At 37.0% G+C, this 14,483-nt stretch overlaps 1 protein-coding gene and 1 long non-coding RNA gene across 7 annotated transcripts; both read right to left on the bottom strand.

The window, feature by feature from the left end:
• Positions 1-3,845: 3,845 nt before the first annotated feature.
• Positions 3,846-5,053, bottom strand: LOC149685303 (uncharacterized). 6 transcript variants are annotated; one of them, XR_016383988.1, is made up of 4 exons: positions 4,997-5,053; positions 4,335-4,931; positions 4,166-4,254; positions 3,846-4,108 (listed from the first exon to the last, which is right to left on the bottom strand). It is a non-coding gene; the product is annotated as an uncharacterized LOC149685303 (long non-coding RNA). The 6 variants fall into 6 exon arrangements; XR_016383991.1 differs by having other exon boundaries at positions 3,846-3,984; XR_016383989.1 differs by having other exon boundaries at positions 4,423-4,931.
• An 8,556-nt stretch (positions 5,054-13,609) lies between these two features.
• LOC149685302 (uncharacterized) lies at positions 13,610-14,483 on the bottom strand. The gene is made up of 2 exons (XM_089871000.1): positions 14,059-14,483; positions 13,610-13,721 (listed from the first exon to the last, which is right to left on the bottom strand). The coding sequence occupies exons 1-2, from the start codon at positions 14,481-14,483 to the stop codon at positions 13,610-13,612; spliced, it is 537 nt and encodes a 178-aa protein (XP_089727126.1).

Below are 14,483 nucleotides of genomic sequence, written 5' to 3'. Positions count from 1 at the left end.
TTCTTTATAGAAGACCTTATAGAAATCAACCTGAGAAAATATATTTACCTCCTCGGTTAAGGTTAGAAGCCATGCGATTATTTCATGATCACCCTTTATCTGCTCATAGGGGCAAGGATAAAACCCTGAGCAAAGTAATTTATAGATATTGGTGGCCCGCTATAGTAAGAGATGTTCAGGATTACGTTAGAGGTAGTACATTATGCCAACAGTTTAAGGCTAGGAATAGAAAGAAGCCAGGGCTAATGCAACCCTCCGAATTGACAAGTCCTTGGAACCAAATTAGTGTCGACATAATGGGACCTTTCCCTCAAAGTAGACATCATTACAAGTATTTAATAGTCTTTGTCGATTATATGACAAAGTTCGTGGAAATGATTCCACTGAAGACTATTACTGCTAAAACTTGTGTTCAAGCCTTTAAGTCTATTATTACCAGGTGGGGAGCTCCTAAAGCTATTCTTAGTGATAGAGGGGTACAATTTACTTCAAAACTTTGGCTGCAAACTTGTTGATCTTTAAGAATAAACCCCATGTTTACTACCCCCAACACACCTAAGGGAAATCCCACCGAACGAGTTAATCGTGTAATAGGCGAACTTATATCATTTTATGTAGGGAATCACCACGAAAGATGGGATGAAACCCTAGACCTTCTTCAATTTGCTATCAATTCTGCACCCCACGAAACTACGGGCAGATCCCCTTTCTTTTTAAATTTAGGGCGGGAGCCACGTCTCCCTTGGGATTTAGCAATTGAAGAACCCATTCAGGACCCTGATGACCCTGGTCGTACAAAAGCTTTACAAGTTCTTAGGGAACAAATAGAATTCAGTAACGAATTATCTAAACTAGCTAAAGCTCATCAAAAGAAATACCATGACCTCCGCCATGACCTTCTTGAATTTGAAGTAGGAACTTTAGTATGGATGGAAACCCATCCTTTGTCAAGTACGACAGGCCAAATTATGAGAAAACTCAGTCCTAAATGGGCAGGTCCCTTCAAAATAGTTGCTAAACATTCCCTCGTTGTCTATGAGTTGGAGAACGATATCTCAGGAAAGAATGTAGGGAAAGTTAACCTTGAACATTTAAAACTCTACTGGACAAAAGTGGCTGTCTTCGACGATGCATCCGCTTCACAGTCAGAAGTCGCCGATGATCCTGAGCCAAGCTCTCCTACGGACGATGGTCATGCACCCCAACCAACGGAGACTTCCTCATCATCATCCTCTTCTACTTTAACGTCGCCTCCTCAGGACGATCAGGACTTAGATCAACAGATCCCTCCTGCACTACCAGAAGATTCTCATCACCCAACTGACTCTGACAGTGAACCGGGCATGGCCCTATTTGAAGACCCTCCTCTCCTACTCCGTACCAGTCACGATATGCGAGACTTCCAGCTCACTCATCCCTCTAGTGACAGTCCGCCTTCTGCGGCAGGGGAGGCTTCCCCGTCTGATCATGAAAAATCAGTCGTGGCAACTGAGCTACCCAAATCAACTTCTAGTTTTACGGAAGAGATTCTGACGCCAGAGCAAACTTCTGCACACTCAGTCGTGGAACCAGAGCTACCCCAATCACCTTCTTCTGGCTTCTCGGAAGAGATTTTGACACCTGAACAGATTTCTCAGTCGCATTCCCAATCGCTGCGTGAGTCCGAAAGTTCATCGGCCACATTATCGGAGTCGATGAGGACCCCAAGATTAAACAGGGCTACCTTACCCGATGCCTATATAGAGCCTTTTCGATTGGGATGGCGTAGAGAAGTGTGTAAGAGAGCAACGGCTATGCCGGGAGGAAATGAAGTCGATATCTATTACCGACCTCCTAACAATTAACGACTACGATCAAAATGCGAGGTCCAAGTTTACCTTCAAAATAATATGATCCCTAACCTAACCAGGGAACATTTTTCTTTTACCCGAGAGCCAATCTCAGTTTTCCCGTGGGAGTTTATCACCCAAGTGCCTAAAAGAATTACTAAATCGTATTATGTTCGGTGGCCGAAGTAGAACTAGAATGCCGTCATCAAAATGAAAAAAAATAAAAAAACTTTTGTGATAAACAATTTTTCCACCTCTGCTAAAATATTTGGTTCCTCGCGGTAACCTTAACATGAAACAAACATTCTTGAAATTATTCTATAATTTTGAATTATAAATAATAGTTCCTAAAGAGTGGGGATGTAACATGGTTGCCAGAATTCTTGGAGCTTCCACTCCTTGGTTCTGGCAGGGCATATCTAGCCTCCATGTCACAAGCCACTCCCCCTTCCTCACATGTGATCTAGGATAATTTATGTTTGCAAATCAGTTCTGTTTATGATTTCTCCTAAGACGGATCGACTTTTGTATACCAGTTCGGTTACGGGTTATCCCTATATCAGTTAACTGAAATAAAATTGTTGTTGAAATTGGATTAAACTGTAAGTTGTCCTTATTTTATTTTATGGCCCTCGGCAAGATATTCCCTTTCGTTTAAATATTCTATTGAGGGTTACAATATTCCTCTCCATTTAGTCTGGGTGGTTGAAAATGAGGCCCTAATAAATGTGAGCCGACAATTCCGCACCACTCATTTAAACTAAATTGAACTTGGTGACTCCTAACAGCAGTTGTTGTATGCGGGTTTATCTGACGACATTCATGGTCGTTGTGATAGTTCAAAATACCATAACGGGAGAAAGATGCCTCATCGGTAACTAAAAGAGCGCGTGGGAATAGACGATCTTCAACTCTAGCCACAAACCACCGGCAAAAGTCTAGGCGTTTAGGATAATCAGCAGGGTTAAGAGCTTGCACCTTCTGAATGTGATACTGGTGAAACTGATGTCCTTTTAGAATTCTCCATACTAAGGTGTGATCGACGCGTAACTGTCGTGCAACTTGTTGGGTCATCCTTGAACATGGTAAGAACGTCTTATTCGATGTCCTCGATGCCTTCTAGAAGATCTCGTTCCAGATAATTTCGTGGATGTAGCTGACCAGTGTCCCTCATGCGCCGGTCAACAGCCTCGAATGTTCATCTATCAGGTACGCTTCGTTAATGAAATTGTTCCTGGTATTGTCTCCGTGCCTCCATAGAATTACCCCTCGCAAGTCCATACATAAGATGCATATCCGCATATTCTGCATTAGTATACGCCATTATGTCACCACCGAAGGTTTAAGCCACTCTGTGACTTTGTGAAGAACAGCATTACTTTATACCAACCCACCGTATTTTTTACGATCCGAGTAAAACCTTTTTGTGTTTGATTATTTTACGTTCGCGTGAAAATCTTATCTGCCCTATGCAGTACACTGAGAAAAATATGTTCAGTGAAAAAAACAGAAAACTTCTGGCAGCACGTGATGCCAGAAAATATCAGTAAAAATAACAGCAACGACGGTTTTCTCGATTTTCAGAACGGTTCTGTAAAAATTATAGGTTATTCGTTTTTCTCCAAAACAGAAGTTTTTATGTCAATTTTACAAGTTAAAACTGTAACCATATTCTGTAGTTTTTACAGAAATAACTATGAATGCAACAGTTTTGATCTGTATTGAAAATCTGTAATTCTTACAGAAAAACTGTTTTGATCTGAAATAATGGTCTGTGGTTTTTACAGAAATAACTGTGTAGATCGGTTTTGAAAATCTGCATTATTTACAGATATAACTGTTTTTATGTGGAATTAAGTACTGTGGTTTTTACAGAAATAACTGTATAGATCTGCTTTCAAAATCTGTAAAATTCTCAGAAATAACTGTTCTGATCTAAAACTAATGTCTGTGGTTTTTTCAGAAATAACAGTATATGTCAGCTTTTAAAATGTGTAATAATTACAGAAACCCGTGTAAAGTCCATCGTTTTATTGGTGTTAAAAATCTGATGATTTTACAGAAACATTTGTATATTACTTTTTTGGGGTGCGTTCAATATCAGTACTTTAAACAGATGATATGATATATTTAACAGAATTATTCAGTGTTGAACCTGTAAATTTCACAGAAATGTCAGATCAAAATCACTGTTTTGCACGTTAACTCAATTTGCATCATTCAATGAAAGATTAATGTCTCCAATATTTGCAGAAACATTGTTTTTATTACTTGTAGGGCTATAAAATTCAAAATTTTTATCTAAGAACATTACACCCAAAGAATTAAAGACATACCGATTGTAGCCTGATTATATCCTGTGATGTGGGAACTTATTCATTGATTCCGTGAATTTCGGTAAAAGTCATTTTTGAAAACGAGTTCCCTTTGATAACGATTCATTATTTTATAAATTAATTTTTTTTTTTAATATATGCAAAATTTTAATAAAAGTAAAGGCCAAACTTTTAAAAATTACAATGACTTTAAAATCCTTCAAAGCCAGCCAAACTCGAAAATATTTTTTAATCAAAAACATAATTTTTGGACTTACACCCTTTGCGATTTTCTGGGTTAATCTTCGCGGTGCATCTAAAGGAAAAATAATTAAATGATTAATATTAAATTAACAACAGCTTTTAACTACAAACTCTGAGTGCCAAAAAAGAGAAATCTTGCAGAAAAACAGGTTTTCAATGTGAGATTTTTGGTTTTCTACCTTTTTAAAAACTATATTAACATGGATTTCAATACACAATAAGGGGAAAATATGAGAAAGACGATTTTATACCTTTGGATTAATTCCTTATCTGTGCTCGCTTTTTCTGGATACTCGATATTTAAAACGAAATACAATCCAAAGAACGGTAAAATTCTCGTTGTTAGGTGTAATAATTCACGACATTTTGAAGACGGACAAAAAATTTTGGTTTCAGCTTCCTAGACTTTCACTTGACCTGTTCTGACTATTTCATTCTCCCTTTAAGGGCCAATGTAAGGCAATAATGGCTGATATTTTTTAAGAGGCATTTGAATTTCCGTAAAAAGTAAAGAAAAACCTATCTGGCCAAGGGGTTGCAATATTAGGGTCTATTTTAATATAAACAATGCAAATATGTATAACTTACTTGTTTAGTTGGCACTCGTTATGACGCAATAATCAAGGTGGTATTTCTATATTAATCGTAGTCTGTAAACAAACATAAACATAAATTTGCGTTTTGGTTCTATAATAAATTCAATATATAAATGATCTAGGCTTTATCTCCTTATTTTTAAAGAAAAACTGTTTATTTAACTCCAAAGATAAGTAACCGATTTATGGATTTTCAATTGTCTTCTATTAAAAATAAACAGCAAAATTCACCTTTTATAACTAGATCATTTATCATACATAATGCTGAAATGTATTTAACTTACTTGTTCAAATTGTGGAATCTCACTTAATGGGCGCTGGTAAACGAGGTAATATAATACTCAGTAAGTCGTGTTTCATTTCTGGCTCTAAGAACCACACCTGCATTACCCGCGTGGAGACCGTAGATATCGAACCTGTCCAAAAAAACCCGAACTCGACCGCGCACAATGGAAACTTTGTAGCCCAGAGGGAAGTGACAAAAAAGGGTTAAAGTCTCTCTCTTGACCCAGCGGAGCCTCCTAGTTTTTTCCAAAGAATTTCCCCCTCCTGGGGTTGCGGTTATTTTCCATTCTAAAGGTGGGGGCCGGTGAACTCTCTCTCGAATCCACGTGCACTCGTTTTTTAGCATTATTAAGTTCTTACACTTTATCTCTCGGGACCAAATGGGCTAATATAAAAATTTACTAATTTGTAGAATATTTACTAAATCTTATAGAAAATGCACTCTAAATATAAACATCTCATGAACCAAAAATGTATAGTCTAGTCCCCTACACGATGAGTTAAAAAATTAAATTGACTAAAAAATGATGCATTTTTCACCTGTTACTTCAATTATATGCATTGATTTGCATCTCGTCGAAACTTTGGGTTTAGACTTTATATTTAAAAGCTATACCCGTTCACAAAGCTATATTTATTACACATAAACCGACAAGGTGGAATTTGAAGATTTGCAACTCGAAAATTATATATTAGTTAAACCATAAATGATAGGAGCTATTTTAAAATTAGGTCTAGTATTTTTACTGTCAAACAGAGGTCGATTATTTTTGAGTTCACCATTGGTTAAAGAAGTGGGAGCAATTAAAAATTACAGAAAATAGTCTGTCAAAATTAATGTAGAAATTATATGGGTTTACCTGTAATTTTCCCAAAATAGATACCGTAAAATTTGGGGGAAAAAGTGAATGAAACATTAAAGAATCAAATCTTTTAGTTTTTGCAGTTTTGAACATTATTAAAGGTTTCCGGTAACACACGTATCTGAAAATTATACATAGAACATACTTTGCTTGTTTAATCGCCAATAAACTGTAGTTTTCACAGTTTGCTAGTAACGTTAACAAAGTAATGGTAGCACAATATCTGTAAAATTTACAAACGGCATCTGTTTTACCAATCAAATACGCAAATCTGTCATATTCACAATTTCGGACTAAAACTAACAGATAATACCATGAAGGTACAGAAAATATCTGCAATACCTACAAAACAGTCATTCTGTGTAATTTTTTGGCAAAATTTACAGAATGCATCTGTTTTACCAATCAAATAAGTAAAGCTGTATTTTTCACAGATACTTCTATAAAATATTTTTTGTAAAATATACAGTAAATGCCTGCAATGCCTATCGAGCAGTCACCCTGTAAAACATTTCTGTGGAATTCACCGATCAAAACTGAGAATCCAAAATTACAGAAACGAATGTGTAATTTTTACAGTTAGAATTAGAAATACCAGTTCAATCAGTGAAATATACAGATGTTTTCCGTAAAATAGTAGAAACGATTTTACTGTGTTTCTATTTCTGCAGAAAAACTCCGTTAATATTTTTTACATTTCAATACTGTAAAATACTTCTGTTCAAACTACAGAAATTTCTCTCAGTGTAGCTACATTATCCTCGAGGTGGTTTGCACGAGGAGGATAACTCAGAAGAAGCAAGCTCATAACCCTGCAGATTATCCTAGACGGCTAGACTTTCGCCGGTGTTTTGTGGTTACAGTTGAAGACTATCTATTCCCACGCGCTCTATTAGTAACCACACACACAAAAAAATTGAGTGTTTCTTTGAAGTGAAAATGGTGTACTTATTAAATACACCTAGGGTGGTGACGTCTAATTCGGTACACTTTTTTAAAAAATCAGCTTAAATTTGTTTTGGGGGCTTCAATTCGGAGAAAACGAGGCCTAAAATATCAATGATTCATGGCGAATCCATTAAAAATCATCCCGAGATTGTAGGAAAACATCCCGTGAAGATACGACAATGATTAGCAAAGTACCCAAACTAAGCATAGTAAATTGATGGAAATTTTAGGGAATGTCACTGCCATGGCCTCAGCAAATAAGGTTTCGAGAACGACTGAGGAAAGGTACGCTCACTCACTTGATTTCAAACGAAAGTACCACTCCTTAGCTACAATTTATGACCCTTGGGAATATGGTAGAAAAGATATTTCACTCACAATTCCTAATCAAAAAAATATGTCCATTACGTCTAATTCGGAACGATGAAAAATACACCGCTTGCCCTCTTGATTACTTGTACTAAACTCATCCTAACCTATAATTATGGTAATCGTGAACATCGTTAAGTACAAAACCAAACTTTTAAAAACACCAATAGCAGACTATTCTTTAATTTCTTTCGCTTCGCGCCAAAACGAGGTATTTCCACCACTATTTCGCGGCCTCTATCGGGTTAGGCGTCAACAAAAAGCATTTTAACATTAGGCCGCGAGATTCAAACTCAAAGCAAAAATCATCGTGATCATCTAAAGATGGATTTGGACGAAATCGATAGGTACCTACGTTTATTAAACGAAAATTTTGTTTTATAATTTTATGCATAAGACCATGTAAAGAATTATTAACTAAATAGGGAATTTATTGTAAGTTTTACCTTGGTTTTAGTCGAAAAACTATAAGCCTAACTACAGGCCTATGTCTACCGCGTGCCACTTAAGATTTAACTTATGCTTAGAACCATTAATTAGGTTTCTAATTAATTTTAGGCGCGTATCAAAAGCGTAAAAATAAATCTAAATACGTGGATGAAGATCTTAAGAATGCCGCAAAAGATGTTATTGAAAAGCGAATATCCTTGCGAAAAGCCGCTGCTTCCTATGGAATACCAACAACCACCTTACACAGCAAGGTCACGATGAAGTACGGGAGTTCACAAGCCGGAAGGAAGACAATATTGACCACCGAAGAGGAGAATGAATTAGCAGATTGGGCTGTTATCATGTCCAAAATTGGTTATGGACGGATTAAGTGCCAAATTATGGAAATGGTTCAACGGTTGATTGAAAGAGAAGGGCGCCAAAATTCATTCAAAAATAATAGACCTGGGAGACAATGGTTCCGTGGATTTCTAAAACGGCACCCAACCATCAAATTAAGAACACCAGAGCCTTTGCATATAGCGCGAGCCATTGCGTGTACTCCATCCGTGATCAATAAGTGGTTTTAAGGATATCACGCCTATATTTCAAGCCTTGGGATGATACATAACTGCGGAGACCGCATTTGGAATGCTGACGAGAGTGGCTTTTGTCTATCTCCAAAATGCGGGAAGGTACTTGCTTCCAGACAGCAAAAAAATGTGCTCCAAATTGCTGGGGACACCAGAACGCAGATAACTGTATTATGCGCGGTGTCCGAGTCCGGAATCGCAATTCCACCGTTTCAAATATACAGTGGGACTCGTCTCACTCGCAATCCATTAGAAGGTGGAGTGGATGGATCTCGTTTGGCGTTGTCGGATTCTGGATGGATGAATTCAGATTTGCTTTTCGGATGGATGAAAAATCATTTCTTGCAGTGCATCCCACCAGCTAGGCCAGTGGTATTGCTACTCGATGGACATAGAAGCCATGCCAATTTAGACGTCAGCCAACTCTGTCGCGAAAATGATATTCACCTCTATTTACTGCCGGCCCATTCCTCCCATATTTTGCAAGCACTATAAGGCAATGAAGACTAATTGGACAAAAGTCGTTCAACAGTTTCAAGCGGATAACCCTGGTAAATGGACAAGAAATCGTTTTCCTCGGTATTTCGATTGTGCTGGCAAGACTCCGTAACTCCCACCAACATAATTAACGGTTTTCGAGCGAGCGGTACGTATCCTGTTAACAGGCACGCCATCGACGAAACCAAGTTAGTACCATCGGAACTGTACGAAAACGCCCGAGTTGAGAACGATCTTCCTCTTCCAGCAGACGAACCGATTGACGATACCATCAACGCAACTAAACCGTCTGAGAAAATGAGGTTAGCCGTGAAATACTTAGAAGAAGTCATGGGCGAAAAGACCATGAGAGATTTAGCAATACCTGAAGGTAACGGCTTTGATATTCTGCCGGATCCATTGATTACTGCATGGAAAAGCCTTAAGAGAGCCCGATCCGAGATGAAAAGGACCGAAGTTGGCCAAACCCAAGGGGTTCATTTTAGTGCCGCTTTAGCCTCTCTTAATGACCTTTTAAACCCAGAACCGGATGACGATCTTGAAATATATGCCGACGAACATCGGCACACACATTCACAAAGTCCAGCTACATCAATGCCTTCACCCAACATTGTTGAAGATCAGACAGTGCCATCAACAACCCTTCCTTCGTCGTCTGCCAATGTGCCCTCTTCTACAAAGAAACAGTCTTCCACACCATGTAGATTTATACCTCCAACTAAGCAAACAGCCAACGGCATGTTCCTGCCTCCAAAGGCTACTATTACCCGTCAGCCGACTTCCACCATTACCCGTCAGCCGCCTTCCACCATTACCCGTCAGCCGACTTCCACCATTACCCGTCAGCCGACTTCCACCATTACCAGTCAGCCGACTTCCACCATTACCAGTCAGCCGACTTCCACCATTACCAGTCAGCCGACTTGCACCATTACCAGTCAGCCGACTTGCACCATTACCAGTCAGCCAACTTCCACCATTACCCGTCAGCCGACTTCAACCATTACCCGTCAGCCGACTTCGATTGCTGAACAAGCATCATCTTCAGCGGTTACCGAAGATTCTGTTTCGACTATTGAGCAAGCAGGGGCTTCGAGTGTTAACCAGTTTTTCCAACCGTCATCTTCATTGTCAAATGTAGGCCTAATAAAAACGCCAGCGTTTAAGCGTATTCTAGCATACCCCACGAGGGATCAAATAGAAAAGCGGAAACGGAAGCGTAGTGAAATTCCGCAAAACCTAACAGGCCCTGAATTTATATCTCTTATGACTAAGAAGACCAATTATAAGACCAATCTGGAAAGTGAAACATCCAAAAAATATCTCCCAATGATTTTAAAATTCTAATTAGTCCGATTAGATTTTATGGATACTTTTAGTAATATACCTCCGACCAATCGCGTAACGCCCTGCCTTTTTGTTAACAAAATTCTCGTGGTACGCTCTATGTGAATTTAAATTTATCGCGAGTTGTGAAAATCGTGGCACGAGAATTTTGTTAATAAAAAACAGGGAGTTGCGCGATAGATCAGAGGTACTTGTTGAAAATAATCATGAAATAATAGTAATTTTTAAATCATTCGGTGTTATTTTTTGGATGTTAGACTATGGATATTGTTCTCATCATTTGTTGAAGAATCGCTAAAAAAAGTTACTCAATTTGAAACTTCACCCTCCCTTTAAATAACAGTCAAATGATAAAATATATGCTAATAAATTAGTAATAATGTAATACGTTAAACATTCATTGTGAAGTTGATGTTCCTAACACATCGAATAAATTGTAAAATGCATGCAAATTTAATTGGCTTATTAAATCCACGCAAATAATGCATATAATAAATACAATATAACACGCATGCAAAGAGCAATTGTAATAAATTAGATTATCAAATGCATGCGAATATTAAATTAGATAAAATGCATGCGAATATTAAATTAGATAAAATGCAAGCGAATATTAAATTGGATAAAATGCATGCGAATATTAAATTAGATAAAATGCAAGCGAATATTAAATTAGATAAAATGCATGCGAATATTAAATTAGATTAAATGCAAGCGAATATTAAATTAGATAAAATGCATGCGAATATTAAATTAGATAAAATGCATGCGAATATTAAATTAGATAAAATGCATGCGAATATTAAATTAGATGCATGAGAATATTAAATTAGATAAAATGCATGCGAATATTAAATTAGATAAAATGCATGCGAATATTAAATTAGATAAAATGCATGCGAATATTAAATTAGATGCATGAGAATATTAAATTAGATAAAATGCATGCGAATATTAAATTAGATAAAATGCATGCGAATATTAAATTAGATAAAATGCAAGCGAATATTAAATTAGATAAAATGCATGCGAATATTAAATTAGATAAAATGCATGCGAATATTAAATTAGATAAAATGCATGCGAATATTAAATTAGATAAAATGCATGCGAATATTAAATTAGATAAAATGCAAGCGAATATTAAATTAGATAAAATGCATGCGAATATTAAATTAGATAAAATGCATGCGAATATTAAATTAGATAAAATGCATGCGAATATTAAATTACATAAAATGCATGCGAATATTAAATTAGATAAAATGCATGCGAATATTAAATTAGATAAAATGCATGCGAATATTAAATTAGATAAAATGCATGAGAATATTAAATTAGATAAAATGCATGAGAATATTAAATTAGATAAAATGCATGCGAATATTAAATTAGATAAAATGCATGCGAATATTAAATTAGATAAAATGCATGAGAATATTAAATTAGATAAAATGCATGAGAATATTAAATTAGATAAAATGCAAGCGAATATTAAGTTAGATAAAATGCATGCTAGTAAGGCATGTCATAAATTAAAGTTTAAAATGCAAGCGGGTAGTGCGAGCAATAAATTAAGTTATAAAATACATGCGACTAGCGTATGTAATATTAAATTAAATTGTTTGAACTAAACTTGTACATGCCAAATTGAGCATGTAGAAAATAATAATTTAGAATGATAATGAAAAAGACTGAATGATAAATGAAAATGAATTAAAATGAGGGAAAAGAAGTTCATGAATTAATTGACAAAGAAGAATACAATAATTAAGAAATGTCAGAAGTGAAAGGAGTTCATGTTAACTTGAACATGAGTTAATAAATAAAGAGTGATAACGCCACGAAAAAGGTCCATGCCAAATTGAGCATTAAAAATAAAAATTAAACAATTTAGGGTGACGCTATAAACAATAAAGCTATTTACAATATTTACAAAAACTATACATGCTTTGCTTAAGCATGCTGTCAAACAAAATAAAAAAAACATTTTGGGTTACGCTATAAATAATAAAGCTATTTACAATATTTACAAAAACTATACATGCTTTGCTTAAGCATGCTTTCAAACTGAATAAAAAAAAACTACTCTTGATTGCTCTTAGGAGCCCGCCCTTTGTCGGCTAACTGTCTCAATGCTTCAGCTATATTATTGGCTTGAATCCTTTCGGTTTCAAGCCTAAACCTTTCGTTCTCAAGCCTCAGCCTCTCATTTTCCTGCTTAGCCTTGTCACTTTCAGCCATTGCTTGCAAAGCGGACGCGAATAAGCATAGGGCCTCCTTCGTTTCGCGTAGCGCCTCCCTTGTTTCGCGTCCATCCTCCAAACATTCATTTGCGGAAAGCATAAGCCTTTCCTTAAATGGTAAGGGTCTTTTCCTGCTTTGCTGCGGCTGAGACTCAGCTATAAGAAAGTTTAGACGTGTTATCAATCCGACCCAAAGGAAGGTCGAGCATACAGAAACAATAGCAAGAAAGGATGTAATATAGAAAAAACGCAATGGAGAAGTAAAGAAATAAAAGGAAACGGCAGGGATAATGTAGAAAGTCTGATTGGAAATCTGACTTAGCATCTGCAATGAGCCCTCTTAACTTAAAATTTCAAAGTTAGACAACAATAAACTAAGTCAAATAAAAGGTTAAGGATATTTTGCATTTACTTGTACCTTTTAAAAACGATTGTTATAACCATGTTTATGTCGTACTTACAAGTGGCAGGTGGTTGGCTATCTTCATCGAAAAGAGAAGTAGGAACACTGTTGGTGTAGCTTGTTTCCACATCTTCACTGAAAACAGTTGGACCACTGTTTGAGCAGCTAGCTCCTGGATCTGATTCTGAAGGAAATAATGACAATGACATGGTAAATACATTACGAGACATTAGCAACATTTCATCTTACCAAAATGTGAAAAACGCGAAGCTATGTCACTAGCTGTAGACGCTTCCGGATCAATACCGACAAAAGAAGGACAGCTGTTTGAGCAGCTTGCTCCTGGATCTGGAACTGTAAGAAAAAAACGTCAGTGGCATGGTCAATACATTAGCAACATTCCATCTTACCATAATTTGCAAAAAACGAAGCTACATCAGCTGATAATGATGCTTGGCCTTCTTCTTCAATAGCAGGTGCGTTCTTATCAGTGGGTTCAGCACGAAAGGAGTCAGTAGATAGCCTGCAATTGTTTTAGAACATAATGCACACACTCCAGTTTGTAACAATAGTTTACTTTAATTTCTCGGGCCATGGGGCCAATTCTGTAACTCTTTTAGTGTGTTATCGCAAGTGATAACTATCGGTTGAGGAGGTCAGTATAAATAGGCAATTAGTCTTGGGTGTCCTCAAACCATGAACAGAAAGTGGTGGAAGGCTCGCGTTTCCGGTCGTGCTGATGAAGACATTTAAAATTTTACTATCACGACAGCGATCACTTAATGACCATCTTAACCCCTTTTGTTAACTTATCACACGTGAAAATGAAAAACGATAAACGTTAACTTTGACAATCTTGTTGATTTTAGAAGCACAAACGTAATCGCGACACAACCGCCGCTTTTTATTCAAGGTTTGATAAGACCCCAGAGTAATTGGGTATTTAGACCAAGCTCTGAAATAAAATCATGCCCTTTAAGCGATACTTATCACATGATAACTCACTGAAAACGTTTCAGAATTTGCCCCATATCCGTTATGGTTTGTTATGCGATGACTAAATAAGTACTTACATTTCAGGGGCAGTTGATGGACCATCCAAAGATACCCCAAATTGGGATGAACCAAAGTCAAAGGCATTCGGAATGCCTTCCATCGACACCTTAGGAATCAAAGAGGCAACCCTTGACTCAATAGGTGTCAATGGCTGCGTCTTATTTGGTCCTCCACCAGTTTTACGGGACTCCCTTGTAATTGTCGCCACCTTCTTCCTAACCTCCGTCTTTATAGTGCTCCATTTTTTTCTAATTTCTTCAGCAGTTCGGTTCTGCTGGTGGACTTCATTTACTCTATTTGTAATTTGCTGCCACATATTTCTCCTCTCCTCGGGCGTCTTTCCATAGTCGTTCACGACCAACGAAGGTACGGACTCCAACTGAGTCAACAAAGTCTCCATCTCATCTTGAGAATATGGCGCCTTTTTCATTTTTTTGGCCAT

Source organism: Phalangium opilio, unplaced genomic scaffold (assembly GCF_054372755.1).
Source record: "Phalangium opilio isolate 3A_F unplaced genomic scaffold, DU_Popi_V2 ptg000032l_1, whole genome shotgun sequence".
NCBI classification, from domain to species: Eukaryota; Metazoa; Arthropoda; class Arachnida; order Opiliones; family Phalangiidae; genus Phalangium; species Phalangium opilio.
Note: the sequence above shows the minus strand (reverse complement) of the source record. Positions and strands in the feature narration are given on the sequence as shown.

Bases quoted from the DNA above. Each gene is read 5' to 3' on its own strand.
- LOC149685302 (XM_089871000.1), bottom strand. From the start codon at position 14,483: ATGGCCAAAAAAATGAAAAAGGCGCCATATTCTCAAGATGAGATGGAG. The intron at 13,722-14,058 runs GTAAGTACTTAT...TGTCTTCATCAG, and splicing joins CCATCAACTGCCCCTGAAAT to CACGACCGGAAACGCGAGCC.